The 19,600-nt window shown below is 37.8% G+C and overlaps 1 protein-coding gene across 1 annotated transcript; it reads right to left on the bottom strand.

The window, feature by feature from the left end:
* Positions 1-3,689: 3,689 nt before the first annotated feature.
* On the bottom strand, positions 3,690-12,287 carry LOC148695759 (uncharacterized). The gene is made up of 3 exons (XM_088697389.1): positions 11,907-12,287; positions 5,785-8,912; positions 3,690-3,707 (listed from the first exon to the last, which is right to left on the bottom strand). Exons 1-3 carry the CDS (start codon positions 12,067-12,069, stop codon positions 3,690-3,692), a joined length of 3,309 nt encoding a protein of 1,102 aa, XP_088553515.1. The 5' UTR covers positions 12,070-12,287.
* Positions 12,288-19,600: the final 7,313 nt, after the last annotated feature.

Raw genomic sequence — 19,600 nt, 5'->3', positions numbered from 1 at the left:
AACAACTCAAACTTGAATTGTATGAACGTTTAGGCCCTCTTATCTTCCTCGTTGTTGTAGCACAAGGTCTAAGGTGAGGTTTGGGGAATTATGGAAATGGATGAGGAATGGTGGAAGGGGGACTCACGGTTAGGGAATAATGGAAGTGTTTGAGGGGTGTTGTGTTGTGAAATGGAATGAGATGTCCATGAATGAATGAATGCAAGGGTATTTATAGGAGTAGTGGAGGGAACATATGGCTATGTCATTTGTAGGTGAAGTAGGTGGATGTTGTAGGTGAAGTGGATGTTGTAGGTGAAGTAGGTGGATGTTGTAGGTGAAGTAGGTGGATGTTATGTTAAGTGATAAGTGATAAGTGATATGATATGTGGTTATGATATGATAAGTGGTTAAGTGGTGATGATAAGTGATAAGTGATTAAGTGATATGATATGTGGTGATGATAAGTGATAAGTGCATGTGGGTTAACTAATGAAGGAAATGCATGTGCAATGACAATGTGTTAGAATGGATGTGTGTTATGCATGGCATGATTGGGATTAGGAAAGGTTTAAATGTCCTAAAACTAAAGAGAACAAGGTTCCAACACTTTGGCTCCAATTAGGTCTTCAATTTCGTCCAACACTTTGGCTTCAAGCATAAGCTATCCGTCCTTAGCCCAAAAGTGCTCCAAAAGTCTCCAAAATGCATCTTTTTGCTCCTTTAGCCCTTTGGACCTACAAACACACGAAAATAGCTTAAAGTACTAAAATAACTAAAGAAACATAACGTAAATGTACGAGAACAAGCCATTTAAGTCGCATAAATATGCTCCTATCACATAGGGCTGTTTATATAGGCTTAATTAGGCACTCTTAGTGAAGGAAAAGGATTGCACAATCCCATTGAAAAAGGGTTAATTCAGGGCAGAAATCAAATGGGAATTGGATTAGGGAGTTCGGCTAGGATTTAGGAATTCTAGAAGGTTTTGGTGCGGCATGTGTATAGGGCTGAGATAAGGTTTCTAGAAGGGATGGTTTAGGGCAGATTCCTAAACCTAAAGGGCCAAGGATACATGATATTTGTGTAGGAGAAGGATTTGCAATTCCTAAACCTACAAGGAATTGAGTCCTTGCGGCAATTGAGTGGATAAGGTTCCTAGAAACTGAATTAGGTGTTTAATTGTGTAATTAACTCCCTCTAATAAGCTAGGTTTAAGTCCTAACCTGATTTGGATAGGATAGAATAGGATAATGTTAGAGATAGGATAGGATAAGGTTTCTAGGATAGGATAAGATAAGGTTGGATAAGGTTGGATAAGGTTGCTTGTTTCTTGCTTCTTCCTTATCCTCTTTGCATTTGGGCTTCCTCCACCAGATTTGTAGCCTTTCCTAGCCCTTCTTGACTTCAATTTCGTCCATCCTCTTTGCTCCATGGTTAAGCTATCCAATCCATGCCCAAAAATGCTCTAAATAGCCTCAAAATGCTCTTTCTTGCTCCTTTTTCCATTAGGACCTAAAAACACACGAAAATAACTTAAAAGACTGAAATAAATAATAATTAACTCACTAAATGCAAGGAAACAACATAACTAAGTAGCATAAATATGCTCCTATCAAATTCCCCCACACTTAGCTTTTGCTAGTCCTCGAGCAAAACGAAATAAACAAAACACAATCTAGACCTTCCAACATGTACCTCAGGGATTTCCAATGAGCATGACACATTTAAAGAATACCACATTCATAGATTTTAGTTATCCCTACCCTCGAGCATATACTTAACCATAGTTGCCACACACTAGCTCCCATTTAATCAATTAAAACATGATTTTGAATGTAGTAACATGCCTTAGAGAATTCCCTCAATTCCTCACTGGATATACTCTCCATTTTCACACAGATTTTCTGACTACACTCCCTACACTAGGTATATGTGAGAGATTGATTTAAATATGAAAACTAATACTCACATATGTCATAACAAAGAAGGCATTTTCCGGAATTATTAACATGTATATGATCTCATGAATGGAATGCTACTACTTAGACGCGAGAACCAGGGATACCATATGCTCAAACCAATTTTAAACTCCACATATTGAAACACATAACAACCAAGATTGAAGTCAAAAGGGTTTGTAACGGGGCTAAGGTATTTGGCTAACAAAGAAAGGTAAGGATAAACAAGAGTTCTTAAAGCAATAGTAAGCAAAGTAATAAACACTTTAGAATTCACTTTTGAATGCAAAAACCAACTTTGAACACCAAGGGAAGAATCACACAAAACTTAGGGTCAAATTCAAACTTTTGGACCCTTTCTTCAACAATCAATACTTGTGAGTTCATTCTCACTTATTTTCAACTCCTTTTCTTCTTTTTCTTCTTCTTTTTCACGATTTTTTCCTCTTTTTTCTTTTTTTTTTTTTTTTTTTTTTTTTTTTTTCGTGCCCTATTCTTTCTTTGGCACACAAACATACTACTCCATGAATTCCTACGAAAATCCCTTCCCCCACACTTGTTTTTCTGCAACTTTTAGATCGAAAGGAATTCCCTCTAAGTCATGCTTTACTATCCTTTAAGAATAAGGGTTTGGATAATCCTAATCTAGGCTTAGGTAAGGATTATGTGGTTAACAAAGAAACTAGGCTAAATAAGGCTCAAAGGGGGTTTAAACCTACAATACAGATGTAAAGGGGTAAGGCTTTTTGGCTCTGGGTTTAAACTAACCAACTTCATCTTATTATTTGTTATGCTAATCAATTTTATGCTTTGAATGAAATGGGCGTGAGTTCTAGTATTTGGAACTATAGTGATGAAACGCATTCTAAGTAGTAACCAAGCAAAGAATGATGAGACCATGCAACGACTTTAGAAAACAAGAAATCAAGATTAATAACTCTCCAAAGAATGTTTAGGCTCAAATCTCTCAGGGTTGTAGCGTTAGTTTTGAGTTTCTTCCTTCAAGCATGTTACAAAAACTGAGTTTTTATTTGTAATTACATGTGAATTCGTGCATGTCAACTATAACCAAGCATAAACCAAAAAGCATATCAAACTTCCATCCATGTTTGTAACTTTCTTTAATAGTCATGCAATTAAAAACCAAATCCTCATCATTGTGTTGGAAGGTACCCTAAGACACAAACATAAAAACAAAACGACTCGAAAAACAACTCTTTTTGGGTTTTTAAAACACTATTTTTCGATTTTTTTTCAAATTTTCGGATTTTTTGTTTAAGACACATAAAAATACTTCAAAACACATTAAAAACACTTAAAAACAGTGAAAAACAACTTTCGAAATGATGGGTGATAAAATCCCACGAATTTGCATGAAAAACACTTTGTTTACCCCCCCACACTTAAACCAAACATTGTCCTCAATGTTCTAAGTATAGACTCACAAACAAACAAACAATTACCACAACTAACAAACACGACAAACATGGCAAAATAAAAGCAATAAAGAGTAGGGTTTAGAAACGCAAATCTGGTTATGGAGTGCCGGAGCTTCCTCGTTCTTCTTTATTTGCATGGGTTGCCTCCCAAGAAGCGCTTGCTTTAACGTCTTCCAGCCGGACGATCCTTTCTCTTAACCTTCAATTGGGCCCACGGCATGGAAGCTTTCTCCATCCACGACATGCTCTTCAAAGTTCTCATAGTATGGCTTCAAACGATGTCCGTTGACTTTGAACTCTTGGCCGGTCTTTAAGCTTTGAATTTGGACTGCACCATAAGGAAATACATTAATAACAACAAACGGGCCAATCCATTTAGAACGTAACTTACCTGGAAACAAACGAAGGCGGGAATTGAAGAGTAGCACTTTCTGCCCTATAACAAATGTCTTGCCACGAATCATCTTGTCATGGAATGCCTTTGACTTCTCCTTGTAAATCAACGCATTCTCGTATGCTTCATGCCTTATCTCCTCAAGCTCATTTAGTTGAAGCTTCCTATGGATTCCAGCGGCATCAATGTCCATGTTGAATGTTCTGACGGCCCAATGTGCTTTGTGCTCCAACTCAACGGGAAGATGACATGGTTTCCCATAAATGAGCCGAAATGGGGACATTCCAATTGGTGTTTTGTAGGCCGTACGATATGCCCACAACGCATCATTCAAACGCAAGCTCCAATCCTTCCGGTTTGGTCCAACGGTCTTCTCCAAAATTTGCTTGATTTCCCGATTAGAAACTTCGGCTTGCCCACTTGTTTGAGGATGGTAAGGTGTTGCCACCTTATGTGTGACGTTATATCTCTTGAGCAAGGCTTCAATGGTTCGATTGCAAAAATGTGATCCTCCATCACTTATAAGAACTCTTGGCATTCCAAATCTAGCAAATATGTTAGTTTTGACAAAATCTGCAACCACTTTAGAATCATTAGTACGGGTGGCTTTTGCTTCCACCCATTTCGACACATAATCAACCGCAAGTAAAATATAAAGGAAACCATGAGATGAAGGAAAAGGACCCATAAAATCAATACCCCAAACATCAAAAATTTCGACACCATGGATAGGTGTCTGCGGCATTTGGTCCTTTGGACCTATATTTCCGGTTCTTTGGCATCTATCACATGTTATGCAAAAAATTCTTGCATCTTTAAATATAGTAGGCCAATAAAAACCACTTTCAAGTACTTTACGTGCCGTCCTTTGAGTGCCAAAGTGACCTCCACATGCATAAGTGTGACAAAACGTTAAAATTGAATTAAACTCCGATTCATGCACACACCTACGAATGATTTGATCCGCACAATATTTCCACAAATAAGGATCATCCCACACATAAAACCGAGCCTCCCTTTTAAGTTTATCACGTTGGTGTTTATTTAGGTCGCTTGGAATTTGTTTAGACACCAAATAATTCACAAAATCGGCATACCATGGCTCACTTACCTCGACGGACATCAATTGCTCATCTGGGAATGTCTCTGGGATAGGTACGGCTTCTTCTTCATGTACCATGCGGCTCAAGTGGTCAGCCACCACATTTTCACTTCCTTTCTTGTCCCGGATTTCGATATCGAACTCTTGAAGTAGAAGCATCCAACGAATAAGCCTTGGTTTAGCCTCCTTTTTGGTGAGTAAGTACTTCAACGCTGCATGATCAGTGTAAATGATAACTTTAGTACCAAGTAAATAAGAACGAAATTTATCTAAAGCAAAAACAACAGCAAGAAGTTCTTTTTCCGTTGTGGAGTAGTTCAATTGGGCATCATTCAAGGTCCGGGATGCATAATAGATGACATGTGGCTGCTTGTTCTTCCTTTGGCCTAAAACGGCTCCTAATGCATAATCCGAGGCATCGCACATAAGCTCGAAAGGAAGGCTCCAATCTGGTGGAATAATGATGGGGGCTGAAGTGAGCATTTCCTTGAGGTGTTTGAAGGTTTTCTCACACTCCTCATCGAACTTGAATGGCACATCCTTTTGGAGAAGTCGGCAAAGGGGGTTGGAGATTTTTGAAAAGTCCTTGATGAATCGCCTATAGAATCCTGCATGTCCAAGAAAAGAACGAACCTCTCTAACCGAAGTAGGAGAGGGTAAGTAGCGTACAAGATCTATTTTTGATTTGTCAACTTCAATCCCTTTGGCCGAAATTATATGCCCTAAAACTATGCCTTGTTTTACCATGAAATGACATTTTTCCCAATTTAAAACAAGGTTAGTTTCAATGCATCGTTCTAGGATTAAAGTGAGATTATGTAAGCAATCGTCAAACGAATCTCCAAATACACTAAAATCATCCATAAAAACTTCAATTATTTTCTCCACAAAATCTGAAAATATACTTACCATGCATCTTTGAAAGGTGGCCGGTGCATTGCATAAACCGAATGGCATGCGACGATAAGCAAAAGTACCAAAAGGACACGTGAAAGTGGTCTTTTCTTGGTCATCCGGAGCTATGACAATTTGATTATATCCCGAATATCCATCAAGAAAACAATAAAAAGAGTGACCGGCTAACCTTTCAAGCATTTGATCAATGAACGGCAAAGGGAAGTGGTCCTTCCTTGTGGTGGCGTTGAGCTTCCTATAATCGATGCAAACTCTCCAACCCGTTTGGATGCGTGTTGGCACAAGCTCATTCTCAGCATTCTTCACCACCGTCACTCCGGATTTCTTTGGCACTACTTGAATTGGTGAGACCCAACGGCTATCCGAGATAGGATAAATCACTCCGCAATCAAGTAATTTGATAACCTCCTTCTTCACAACTTCCATCATTGGAGGGTTGAGCCGACGTTGAGCCTCTCGAGTTGGTTTAGCCCCCTCCTCTAGAAGTATGCGATGCATGCATGTTGTAGGGCTAATTCCCTTAATATCGGCCAAGGTCCATCCTATGGCTGTTTTGTGTTCTTTCAACACGCGAACCAATTTCTCCTCCTCCATTGCCGTGAGTGATGAAGAAACAATGACGGGCAATGTTTCTTTGTCTCCCAAATAGACATACTTCAAGTGACTTGGTAATGGTTTAAGTTCAAGAACGGGTGCCTGAATCACTGAAGGTAATAACTTGTTAGTAGAAACGGGAATTGAAATTGGGTTTGGGGGCTTACCTTGATATTGTGGCGATGATTCAAGTGAAGCCACCATTTCGGCAATGCCATCATCATGCACGGCCAGATTTGATGCTCTACTTATTCCTTCGGCAATTGTGGTTTCAAGTGGGTCTTTGTCCAATGAATCAAGAAAATCCTGCGCCAATGACTCAAGTATATCAATAGAGAAACAAGAATGATCGTCATTAGGATATTTAATAGTTTCAGAAAGATTGAAATCAATAACTTCCCCATCAAATTCCATCGTTAAAGTTCCTTTGAACACGTCGATCTTAGTGCGGGCTGTTTTCATGAAAGGTCTTCCAAGGAGGATCGGCAATGGTGTAGAATGGGGTGAATCCTCCATGTCAAGCACGTAAAAGTCCGCCGGAAAGATCAAATTGTTAACCTGCACCAACACATCTTCCAAAACTCCTTTTGGATAGGCATTAGAACGATCGGCCAATTGAATAATCACACCATCGTTTTTAAGTTCTCCCAAGTTCATAGATGCATAAATTGAGTAAGGCATGACATTAATTGAAGCTCCTAAATCTAGCATAGCATGTTCAAATTTAGTATTTCCAATAACACAAGGAATTGTAAAACTACCTGGATCTTTGCATTTAGGTGGTAGTTTTCTTTGTAACACTGCCGAAACATTCTCACTTACCTGGACCACCTCTTTGTTTGAAATCCTCTTCCTTGTGGTGCAAAGCTCTTTCAAAAATTTCGCATACTTAGGAACTTGCTTAATTGCATCAAGGAGCGGAATATTGACTTGAACTTTCCTAAAGGTTTCCAGAATGTCCTTCTCATTCTCTTCTTTCTTTGATTGCCTAAATCTGCTAGGGAAGGGCACATTTAGTGGAATAGAACTTGACAAAGTCGAATTTGGATTTACCTTAGGGGTGTTGGACGATTTTAGGGTGGTAGATGGATGCGGCAAGGTTGGTTCCTCCCTTGCCGTGGCCTTTGTGCCTTGTTCATTCTCTTCTTGCAGCAACATGTCCTCTTCTTGACTCGTTTTGGATGGATTTGGGGTGGTTCCAACTTCCTTACCACTTCTCAACGTGATTGCCTTGGCAGATTCGAACCCTCCCTTTGGATTGACAATGGTTGAGCTAGGGAGCTTGCCTTGGTCTCGGAATTGTCCTACAAACTCCGCAATCTGTCCAATTTGTTTCTCTAAGTGGTCCACCCTTTTGTCTTGGTTTAGCATTGCTTTGGTTTGATTTTCTTGCCCCTGAGACAAATTGGTAAGTAACTTAAGAAGTGTAGCATTATCTAAAGACGTACCTTGATTATTTTGGGCGGATTGGGGTGGTATTGGATCATTGCCGTAGGTTTTAGTGTAAAACCCCAGGGGTTGTTGCCTAAAGCCTCCTTGTTGTTGAGTTTGTTGAGGCTCCCTCCACTTGAAGTTTGGATGGTCTCTCCACCCCGGATTGTATGTGTTGGAATATGGATCATTCCTTGGTTGATTTTGGCTTGGAAATCCAATGGCATTTGCATTCTCCCATCCCCCATTCTCAATCAATTGAGGGCACTTGTCCGAAGGATGTCCTTGGATAGAACATACACCGCATACACTTGGACCTTGAATCCTCATTCCTTCGGCCATCTGAGACACAATAGAAGTAAGATTAGCTAATTGAGATTGAATGTCGGATTGGGAACTTACCTCATTCACTTGCTGCCGTGGGGTGTCTCTTTGACCAACACCTTCATATTGTTGTGCATTTAACGCTCTATTTGCAATTAAAACTTTGGCAGCCACGGGCGTTTTGTCAACCAAAGCACCTCCCGCCGAGGCATCTAGCATTTGTCTCTCTATTGGAAGAAGCCCCTCGTAGAAATATTGAATTAAAAGTTCTTCCTTCATTTGATGTTGAGGGCATGATGCAACTAGAGTCTTGAAACGTTCATAATATGCCGGAAAAGACTCTCCTTGGTTTTGTTGAATGCCACTTATTTTCTTCCTCAAAAGAATCACTCTTGAAGTTGGGAAGAATTTCTCTAAGAATGCCCGCTTCATGCTTTCCCAAGAAGTGACGGTTCCGGGTGCCAATTCGTATAGCCAATCTTTAGCCTTTTCTAGAAGAGAGAATGGAAAAGCCTTCATCTTCAAAATGTTCCCATCAACATTGATGGGTGTCATACTCGAACATACCACTTCAAACTCCTTAAGATGCTTGTTTGGATCTTCCATGGACAACCCATGGTATTTGGGAATGTGATGCAACAAGCTAGACTTCAATTCGAACTCATCGGTCTTGCCTTGGGCAGCCATAGGATATTGAATGCACAAAGGTACGGCATTGTCTAGTCCCGAGGCCGAAAGTTCTTTGATTGTTCTATTGTCCGCCGCCATGCTTTCTTCTTCTTCAAATTCAGATTCGGAATCTGAACTTGAACTAGGTGGATAAGGTTCCGGTTGCTTCCTCTTTCTTCTCAAAGTTCGTTCAAAATCGTCGTCAAAATCCAATATGTTTGCACGAATAGGTTGAGAACGACGAGTCATAAACTAGTACCTGAAAATAAAGAACACAACCAAATCAGCAATCTATAGGCATGGCACACTAAAAACAACACAAAGACAACAAAAAGACACTAAAAAGACACGACACAAACACAAGGGATTAGCAAGTTTGCTAATCCCCGGCAACGGCGCCAAAATTTGATGTGAAAATTAACTTGACACACAAATTAAACCCTATTTGTGACAATTGTAGTAGATATGTAAGTAGGGATCGTTCTAGACCGGGGATTAACTAGGGATGCTAATCTATGTAAATAAGACTCAAAAACACTAAATTAGACTCTATGGACTCAAAACTAACTTTAGACACTTAAAACAGCAACCAAGACTCAAAAAGACTCACTTTTAGACTCAATAAAGGTTTTGGACGAAAATAGGACTTGACTAGACTCAAAAGACTCAAGGAAACCAAGTTTTGACTCAAATATGAAGACTAAATAACATGGGGATTGTTTTTGACGAATTTTAGACTCAAAATAAAAACTTATTAGAAAACACTTTTGAAAAACGAATTTAGGTAAAACAAATGGGTAAAAGGCTAGTTAGAGGGTCCTTCTCCACACATGATATATGCATACAAACCAATGTCCAGTTATTACTCCTTTAGACTATGAATGACAACGCCCCAAATTAGTTGCATCGCACAACTAACTCTCAAGTTTTCCTTATTTCATTGAATTGAATGAAAACGCATTACAACCAAATTATCTTTTTCAAGTTCTTTATATGAGATGCATAACAAAGATACATATCAAAAGTCATTAAGCTTTGTGAAAACTATAAGCGTTGACAAGGCACTCATCACTATGAAACGCATGAGATTTGTACCAAGGATTTACTTAACGCGATTGTGACTAGCAACCTCCACTACTTGTGAGTATAAGTGAATAACAATTACGTGAAACCCTCCTAGACTCTAGCATCAAGTTTATGCATGCAAATTAAGTGTTAACCCCCAACCCACATACATAAGCCAGTTTTAATAACTTAGATAAGCAAATCACATTCATGCCTTAAGTAATAATAACCGAACGTAATTAATTCATATAAAACATATAATCATGGCTTCAAATTCTCCTCTAACTAAAGAGAAGTTAGTTCCTCATGTTCGCAAAACAAAGATAATTAAATTTAAACATTGAACTAAGTCTAAGGATAGAAAGAACCAAGAAAAACGCTCCACACTCCAATGGCATGCACGGCACTCCCTTGGATGGCAGGTTGCACAATTCCTCCTTTCCTTGCTTCCTTGCTTGCGGCACTAGGGTGTTGTAGAATGGATTGTGGTGTTTGATGGATGAAAGTATGAATGAATGAATGTGTGAGTGGATGATTGAATGATGCGGCATAGGGCTGTTTATATAGGCTTAATTAGGCACTCTTAGTGAAGGAAAAGGATTGCACAATCCCATTGAAAAAGGGTTAATTCAGGGCAGAAATCAAATGGGAATTGGATTAGGGAGTTCGGCTAGGATTTAGGAATTCTAGAAGGTTTTGGTGCGGCATGTGTATAGGGCTGAGATAAGGTTTCTAGAAGGGATGGTTTAGGGCAGATTCCTAAACCTAAAGGGCCAAGGATACATGATATTTGTGTAGGAGAAGGATTTGCAATTCCTAAACCTACAAGGAATTGAGTCCTTGCGGCAATTGAGTGGATAAGGTTCCTAGAAACTGAATTAGGTGTTTAATTGTGTAATTAACTCCCTCTAATAAGCTAGGTTTAAGTCCTAACCTGATTTGGATAGGATAGAATAGGATAATGTTAGAGATAGGATAGGATAAGGTTTCTAGGATAGGATAAGATAAGGTTGGATAAGGTTGGATAAGGTTGCTTGTTTCTTGCTTCTTCCTTATCCTCTTTGCATTTGGGCTTCCTCCACCAGATTTGTAGCCTTTCCTAGCCCTTCTTGACTTCAATTTCGTCCATCCTCTTTGCTCCATGGTTAAGCTATCCAATCCATGCCCAAAAATGCTCTAAATAGCCTCAAAATGCTCTTTCTTGCTCCTTTTGCCATTAGGACCTAAAAACACACGAAAATAACTTAAAAGACTGAAATAAATAATAATTAACTCACTAAATGCAAGGAAACAACATAACTAAGTAGCATAAATATGCTCCTATCACTCCTAATCCCCGGTTAAGAACGATCCCTACTTATACTTATACTACAATTGACAAAAAGAGGGTTTAATTTGTGTGCGTATAAATCACGCATCAGCTGCCATAGGGGTTTTATCCACCAACGCGCCTCCCGCCGAAGCATCAAGCATTTGCCTTTCAATGGGAAGAAGACCTTCATAGAAGTATTGAATTAGAAGCTCCTCCTTCATTTGATGTTGAGGACATGATGCAACAAAGGTTTTAAAATGCTCATAGTATGTTGGAAAAGACTCCCCTTGACTTTGTTGAATTCTGCTAATCTTCTTTCTCAAGAGAATGACTCTTGAAGTAGGAAAGAACTTTTCAAGAAACGCCCTCTTCATGCTCTCCCAAGAGGTGACCGTTCCGGGTGCTAACTCGTATAACCAATCTTTGGCCTTCTCCACAAGTGAGAACGGGAAAGCCTTCATCTTCAAAATGCTACCATCAACGTTACCTGGAGTCATGCTTGAACACACTATCTCGAACTCCTTCAAATGCTTGTTGGGATCCTCCATGGATAGTCCATGGAATTTTGGAATGTGGTGCAACAAGCTTGACTTCAATTCAAATTCGTCGGTCTTGTCTTGAGCCGCCCTTGGGTATTGGATGCACAAGGGTGCGGCATTGGCCAATCCCGAAGCGGAAAGCTCCTTGATTGTTCGGTTGTCCGCTGCCATGTCTACGTCACCCACTCTTGCCGTCCGTTCCTCTTCTTCAAATTCAGAAACGGACTCGGAACTTTCACTTGATTCGCTAGGTTCTGGGTTCTTTCTCTTTCGTCTCAACTCTCGCTCGAAATCGTCGTCAAAGTCCAAGATATGTTCACGAATCGGATGAGAACTCCGAGTCATAAACTAGTACCTAAAACAAGAAACAAAACAAGATTAAGAATCTGGAATAAAATAAAACAAACGAAAATAAAACAATCCAAGGGATTAGCAAAGTTGCTAATCCCCGGCAACGGCGCCAAAATTTGATGTGAGAATTATACGCACACAAATTAAACCCTCTTTTTATCAATTGTAGTGAAGAATGTAAGTAGGGATCGTTCTGGACCGGGGATTAGGAGGGATTGTTAATCACATGGATTTGACTCAAAAACGTAAAAACACAATATAAAACACCAAACTAGACCCAAAGAATGCAAAACTAAAGTTGAAAACACTAAGACAAACCAAAAGACTCAAAACAGCACCAAAACACTCAAAACTGCCTTAAAAACACAATCTGGGCAGTTTTGAGCACTTTGACTACTTTGGACGAAATTGGGTAATAAATTGATTCAAAACACTTAGAAACACAAACTAAGACACTTTCTAACTAAATTGGACACTAAAGTAAAGGGGGATTGAGGTTTTGACGAATTTGAAAACAAAACTTAAAACTTTGTAAAACGAACAGATTTTTAAACGAATTTGGATTTAATGAATGGAATGAAGGCTAGCTAAGGGGTTCATCTCCACACATGCCATACTTGCACACAAAACGATTTCTAATTGCTTTTCAATAAACCATGAATTCTCAACGCCCCAGATTAACCGTGAATTGCACTAATTAACCCTCAGATTTTCCTAACGTTATTGAATTGGATGACTGCATACGACAACCCAAAGCATTCCCCACAAGTTCCCTACATGAATTGCATAATAGAGATACAAGCAAGAATCATTAAGTTCTTTGAAAACCATAAGCATTGACGAAGCACTTGTTACTATGAATTGCATGAAACTTATGCCAAGAATTTACTTAACGCAATTGAGATCATCAACTTTTACTACTTGTGAACATAAGTTTGTAACGATTAGGTGAAACTTCCTTATATCCTAGCATTAGATTTACGCATGATAATTAAGCGTGCACTCTCAACCAACACACACAAATCAGTTTAATTCAAATAGATAAGTAAATTGAATTCACAACTTATGAAGCGCAATTAGAGGTAATCAAATCATATAGCAAGCATGTTCATGGTTTCAAATCCCCCCTAGTGATGCGTGAATTATACGCACACAAATTAAACCCTCTTTTTGACAATTGTAGTATAAGTATAAGTAGGGATCATTCTGGACCGGGGATTAGGAGGGATTGTTAATCACTTGGATTTGACTGAAAAACATAAAAACAAAGTTAAAAACGTTCACAAAGACTCAAAGGACTCAAAACAAGTTCAAAAGACTCAAAACTGCCTAAAAACACTAACTAGGCAGTTTCTGACCATAAACCCAATGTTGGACGAATTTAAGATTATGGCTTGATTCAAACGTAAAATAACAATATAAAACACTATACTAGACTCAAAGAATGCAAAACTAAACTTTAAAACACTAAAACAAACCAAAAGACTCAAAACAACACAAACACACTCAAATCTGCCTAAAAACCACTTTCTGGGCAGATTTGAGCACAAACACAAATTTGGACGAATTTGTGTAACAAAATGACTCAAAACTCTTATAAACACAAACTAAGACACTTTCTAACTAAATTAGACAATAAAGTAAAGGGGGATTTTAATTTGACGAAAATTGAAATAACGAAACAAGTTTAATAAACTAGACAGAATGTAAATATGAATGCGATGAAAATGAATGGATGAATGCTAGCTAGAAGGTTCTTCTCCACACATGTTACACTTGCATAATGATGCGTGAATTATACGCACACAAATTAAACCCTCTTTTCGTCAAATTGTAGTATATGTATAAGTAGGGATCGTTCTAGACCGGGGATTAGGAGGGATTGTTAACCACTTGGATTTGACTCAAAAACGTAAAATAACAATATGAAACACTATACTAGACTCAAAGAATGCAAAGCTAAACTTTAAAACACTAAGACAAACCAAAAGACTCAAAACAACACAAACACACTCAAATCTGCCTAAAAACCACTTTCTGGGCAGATTTGAGCACAAACACAAATTTGGACGAAATTAAGTAATAACTTGACTCAAGAACGTAAAAACACAATATAAAACACTAAACTAACTCAAAGAATGTAAAACTAAACACTTAAAACATTAAAACAAACCAAAAGACTCAAACATCACCCAAAACACTCAAAACTGCCTTAAAATCACTTTCTGGGCAGTTTTGAGCACTTTGGTGAATCTGGACGAAATTGGGAAATAAAATGAATCAAAACACTTTAAAGCACAAACTAAATTGATTTCTAACTAAATTGGACATTAAAGTAATGGGGGATTTAGATTTATACGAAAATTGAAATAACAAAACAAGTTAATAAACTAAACAGATTGTAAAACGAATTTGATGGAATGGAATGAATGGATGATAGAATGGCTAAGGGGTTCATCTCCATACATGTTATACTTGCATAATAAAATGATTTCCAATTGCATTTCAATAAACTATGATACTCAACACCCCAAGTTAACCGTGATGCACTAATTAACCTTCAAATCTTCCTAACGTTATTGAATTGGATGATGCATGCGACAATTCAAAACATTCCCCACAAGTCCTCAACATGAATGCATAGAAGAGGTACAAGCAAGAATCATTACGCTCTATGAAAATTATAAGTGTTGACGAGGCATTCGTTACTATGGATTGCATGAAACTTATGCCAAGAATTCATTTAACGCGATTGTTTATAAGCAACCTCCACTACTTGTGAATATAAGTTCGTAACGATTAGGTGAAACTCACTTATATTCTAGCGTCATATTCATGCATGAAAATTAAGTGTGCACTCTCAATGAACATACATAAATAAGTTATCAATCAAACAGTTAAACGAATTGAATCCACAACTTATGAAACGCAATTAGAAGTATTCAAATCAAAATGCAAGCATAAACATATATTCGAATCACCCCCTAACCAAGGGGGGGTTTAGTTCCTCATGGTACATGATGCGTGATTTATACGCACACAAATTAAACCCTCTTTTCGTCAAATTGTAGTATAAGTATAAGTAGGGATCGTTCTGGACCGGGGATTAGGAGGGATTGTTAATCACTTGGATTTGACTCAAAAACGTAAAAACGCAATATAAAACACTAAATTAGACTCAAAGAATGTAAAACTAAACTTTAAAACTCTAAAACAAACCAAGAACTCAAAATGCTTTTAAAAAACACAAACTAAAATGATTTCTAACTAAATTGACATTAAAGTAAAGGGGGATTTAAGTTTATACGAAATTAAATTAAATGAACAAATTAAAACAGAATGTAAATATGAAATTGATGAAATGGAATGAATGGATGATAGAATAGCTAAGGGGGTCATCTCCACATATGTTACACTTGCATAATAAAAAGATTTCCAATTGCATTTCAATAAATTATGAAACTCATCACCCCGGGTTAATTAGGTCCGCTTAAATTAACCGTCAAGTTTTCCTTAAGTTAATGAATTGGATGGGTTAGCGCAACGCAATTCACAACATTCTCCAAAAGTCCTTTACGTGAACAGCACAATAAAGATACAATCAAAGATCATTAAGCATTATGAAAACTGTAAGTGTTGACGAGGCATTCGTTACTATGATGAGCATGAAACTCGTGCCAAGAATTCATTTAACGCGATTGTTTATAAGCAACCTCCACTACTTGTGAATATAAGTTCGTAACTATTAGGTGAAACTCACTTATATTCTAGCGTCATATTGATGCATGAAAATTAAGCGCGCATTCTTAATAAACATTCATAAATAAGTTATCAATCAAACGGTTAAACAAATTGAACCACAACTTATGAAACACAATTAGAATTAATCAAATCAAAATGCAAGCATAAACATATATTTCGAATCACCCCCTAGCTAAGGGGGGGTTTAGTTCCTCATACAAAACAAAGAGAATTAAAATTAAACATTGAAATCAAAGAAACACCTAAACATTCCAACAACTCAAACTTGAATTGTATGAACGTTTAGGCCCTCTTCTCTTCCTCTTTATTGTAGCATAAGGTCTAAGGATAGTTGGTTTGGGGGAATGGAAGTGTGGAATGGAGTGAGGAGTGATGGAAATGGAAAGATGGTTTTTGGATTCTAAGGGAGACTCACGGCTAAGAGAGAAAGGGATGTGTTTGTGGTGTGTTGTGTATGAAATGAGATGTTTATGAATGAATGAATGCAAGGGTATTTATAGGAGTAGTGGAGGGAACATATGGCTATGTCATTTGTAGGTGAAGTAAGTGTGTGAGGTTGGTGAAGTAAGTGGAGGTTGTAGGTGAAGTAGGTGGATGTTGTAGGTGAAGTAGGTGGATGTTGTAGGTGAAGTGGATGTTGTAGGTGAAGTAGGTGGATGTTGTAGGTGAAGTGGATGTTCTAGGTGAAGTAGGTGGATGTTGTAGGTGAAGTAGGTGGATGTTGTAGGTGAAGTAGGTGGATGATATGTTAAGTGATAAGTGATAAGTGATATGATATGTGGTTATGATATGATAAGTGGTTAAGTGGTGATGATAAGTGATAAGTGATTAAGTGATATGATATGTGGTGATGATAAGTGATAAGTGCATGTGGGTTAACTAATGAAGGAAATGCATGTGCAATGACAATGTGTTAGAATGGATGTGTGTTATGCATGGCATGATTGGGATTAGGAAAGGTTTAAATGTCCTAAAACTAAAGAGAACAAGGTTCCAACACTTTGGCTCCAATTAGGTCTTCAATTTCGTCCAACACTTTGGCTTCAAGCATAAGCTATCCGTCCTTAGCCCAAAAGTGCTCCAAAAGTCTCCAAAATGCATCTTTTTGCTCCTTTAGCCCTTTGGACCTACAAACACACGAAAATAGCTTAAAGTACTAAAATAACTAAAGAAACATAACGTAAATGTACGAGAACAAGCCATTTAAGTCGCATAAATATGCTCCTATCAGTACAAAACAAAGAGAATCAAAGAAACACCTAAACATTCCAACAACTCAAACTTGAATTGTATGAACGTTTAGGCCCTCTTATCATCCATTCCTCATTCGTACAAAACAAAGAGCATTGAAATTAAACATTGAAATCAAAGAAACACCTAAACATTCCAACAACTCAAACTTGAATTGTATGAACGTTTAGGCACTCTTCTCTTCCTCTTCGTTGTGGCACAAGGTCTAAGGTGAGTTTGGTGGTGGAGATATGGAAGAGGAGTGGTGGAAATGAAAGGATGGTGTTTGGATTGTAAGGGAGAGCACGGCACAAGGGAGTTTGATGGTCTACATTTCTGCAATGGATGAGTCTTTATGGAAGAGTGTATGAATGAGTATTTATAGGTGAAATGGGGGGAACATGACAGCTAGGTTGCATGTGCACATGTTGGTTGAATGATTATGAGTGCTGATAGGAGCATATTCATGCGACTTAAATGGCTTGTTCTCGTGCATTTACGTTATGTTTCTTTAGTTATTTTAGTCCTTTAAGCTATTTTCGTGTGTTTGTAGGTCCAAAGGGCTAAAGGAGCAAAAAGATGCATTTTGGAGACTTTTGGAGCACTTTTGGGCTAAGGATGGATAGCTTATGCTTGGCGCCAAAATGTTGGACGAAATTGAAGACCAAAGTGTTGGAACTTTGTTCCCTTTAGTTTTAGGACATTTAAACCTTTCCAATTCCCTTATGCCGTGCATCTCCACCTTTCTCCCAAAACCATAACATGCATTCATTATTCATTCCCTCACATGCTCCCATTACTTATCATAATCACATATCATATCACTTATCATTCACCACTTATCATTCATCACTTATCATTCACCACTTATCACTTATCATATCATTCACCACTTATCATTCATCACTTATCATTCACCACTTATCACTTATCATATCATTCACCACTTATCATTCATCAAACACATGCATTCACATGTTTTCACAATCTGCCATCATTCCAACCAAAACCGTGCACATGCTATCACCATGCATTCACATGCACTTGTTCCTCCATCATTCCATCCTTTAAAACATTGCACATGCACTTTAATCATTCAACACATGCATTCACTTCATCATTGCAGCCACACATTCACCCACATGTGATGCGAGAATTTATACGCACACAAATTAAACCCTCTTTTCGTCAAATTATAGTATATGTATAAGTAGGGATCGTTCTGGACCGGGGATTAGGAGGGATTGTTAATCACTTGGATTTGACTCAAAAACGTAAAAACACAATATAAAACACTAAACTAGACTCAAAGAATGTAAAACTAAACTTTAAAACACTAAGACAAACCAAAGACTCAAAATGCTTTTAAAAACACAAACTAAAATGATTTCTAACTAAATTGACATTAAAGTAAAGGGGGATTTAAGTTTATACGAAAATTGAAATAACGAAACAAGTTAAATAAACTAGACAGAATGTAAATATGAAATTGATGAAATGGAATGAATGGATGATAGAATAGCTAAGGGGGTCATCTCCACATATGTTACACTTGCATAATAAAAAGATTTCCAGTTGATCTTTCGATAAATTATGAAACTCATCACCCCGGGTTAATTAGGTCCGCTTAAATTAACCGTCAAGTTTTCCTTAAGTTAATGAATTGGATGGGTTAGCGCAACGCAATTCACAACATTCTCCAAAAGTCCTTTACGTGAACAGCACAATAAAGATACAATCAAAGATCATTAAACATTATGAAAACTATAAGTGTTGACGAGGCATTCGTTATTATGGAATACGCATGAAACTTATGCCAAGAATTCATTTAACGCGATTGTTTATAAGCAACCTCCACTACTTGTGAATATAAGTTCATAACGATTAGGTGAAAATCACTTATATTCTAGCGTCATATTCATGCATGAAAATTAAGCGCGCATTCTTAATAAACATACATAAATAAGTTATCAATCAAACGGTTAAACAAATTGAATCAACAACTTATGAAATGCAATTAGAAGTAATCAAATCAAAATGCAAGCATAAACATATATTTCGAATCACCCCCTAGCTAAGGGGGGGTTTAGTTCCTCATACAAAACAAAGAGAATTAAAATTAAACATTGAAATCAAAGAAACACCTAAACATTCCAACAACTCAAACTTGAATTGTATGAACGTTTAGGCCCTCTTCTCTTCCTCTTTATTGTAGCATAAGGTCTAAGGATAGTTGGTTTGGGGGAATGGAAGTGTGGAATGGAGTGAGGAGTGATGGAAATGGAAAGATGGTTTTTGGATTCTAAGGGAAACTCACGGCTAAGAGAGAAAGGGATGTGTTTGTGGTGTGTTGTGTATGAAATGAGATGTCCATGAATGAATGAATGCAAGGGTATTTATAGGAGTAGTGGAGGGAACATATGGCTATGTCATTTGTAGGTGAAGTAGGTGGATGTTGTAGGTGAAGTAGGTGGATGTTGTAGGTGAAGTGGATGTTGTAGGTGAAGTGGGTGGATGTTGTAGGTGAAGTAGG

The sequence above is a fragment of the Pyrus communis genome, chromosome 7 (assembly GCF_041283825.1).
Source record: "Pyrus communis isolate YQ-2024b chromosome 7, ASM4128382v1, whole genome shotgun sequence".
In the NCBI taxonomy this organism is placed as follows: Eukaryota; Viridiplantae; Streptophyta; class Magnoliopsida; order Rosales; family Rosaceae; genus Pyrus; species Pyrus communis.
This window is presented reverse-complemented; position numbering and strand designations above follow the sequence as displayed.

Coding starts and splice junctions, on each gene's coding strand:
- LOC148695759 (XM_088697389.1), bottom strand. CDS start 12,069: ATGACTCGGAGTTCTCATCCGATTCGTGAACATATCTTGGACTTTGAC. Junction 8,913..11,906: donor GGAACGGACGGCAAGAGTGG/GTGACGTAGACA, acceptor TTGAAGAAGAAG/AAAGCATGGCGGCGGACAAT.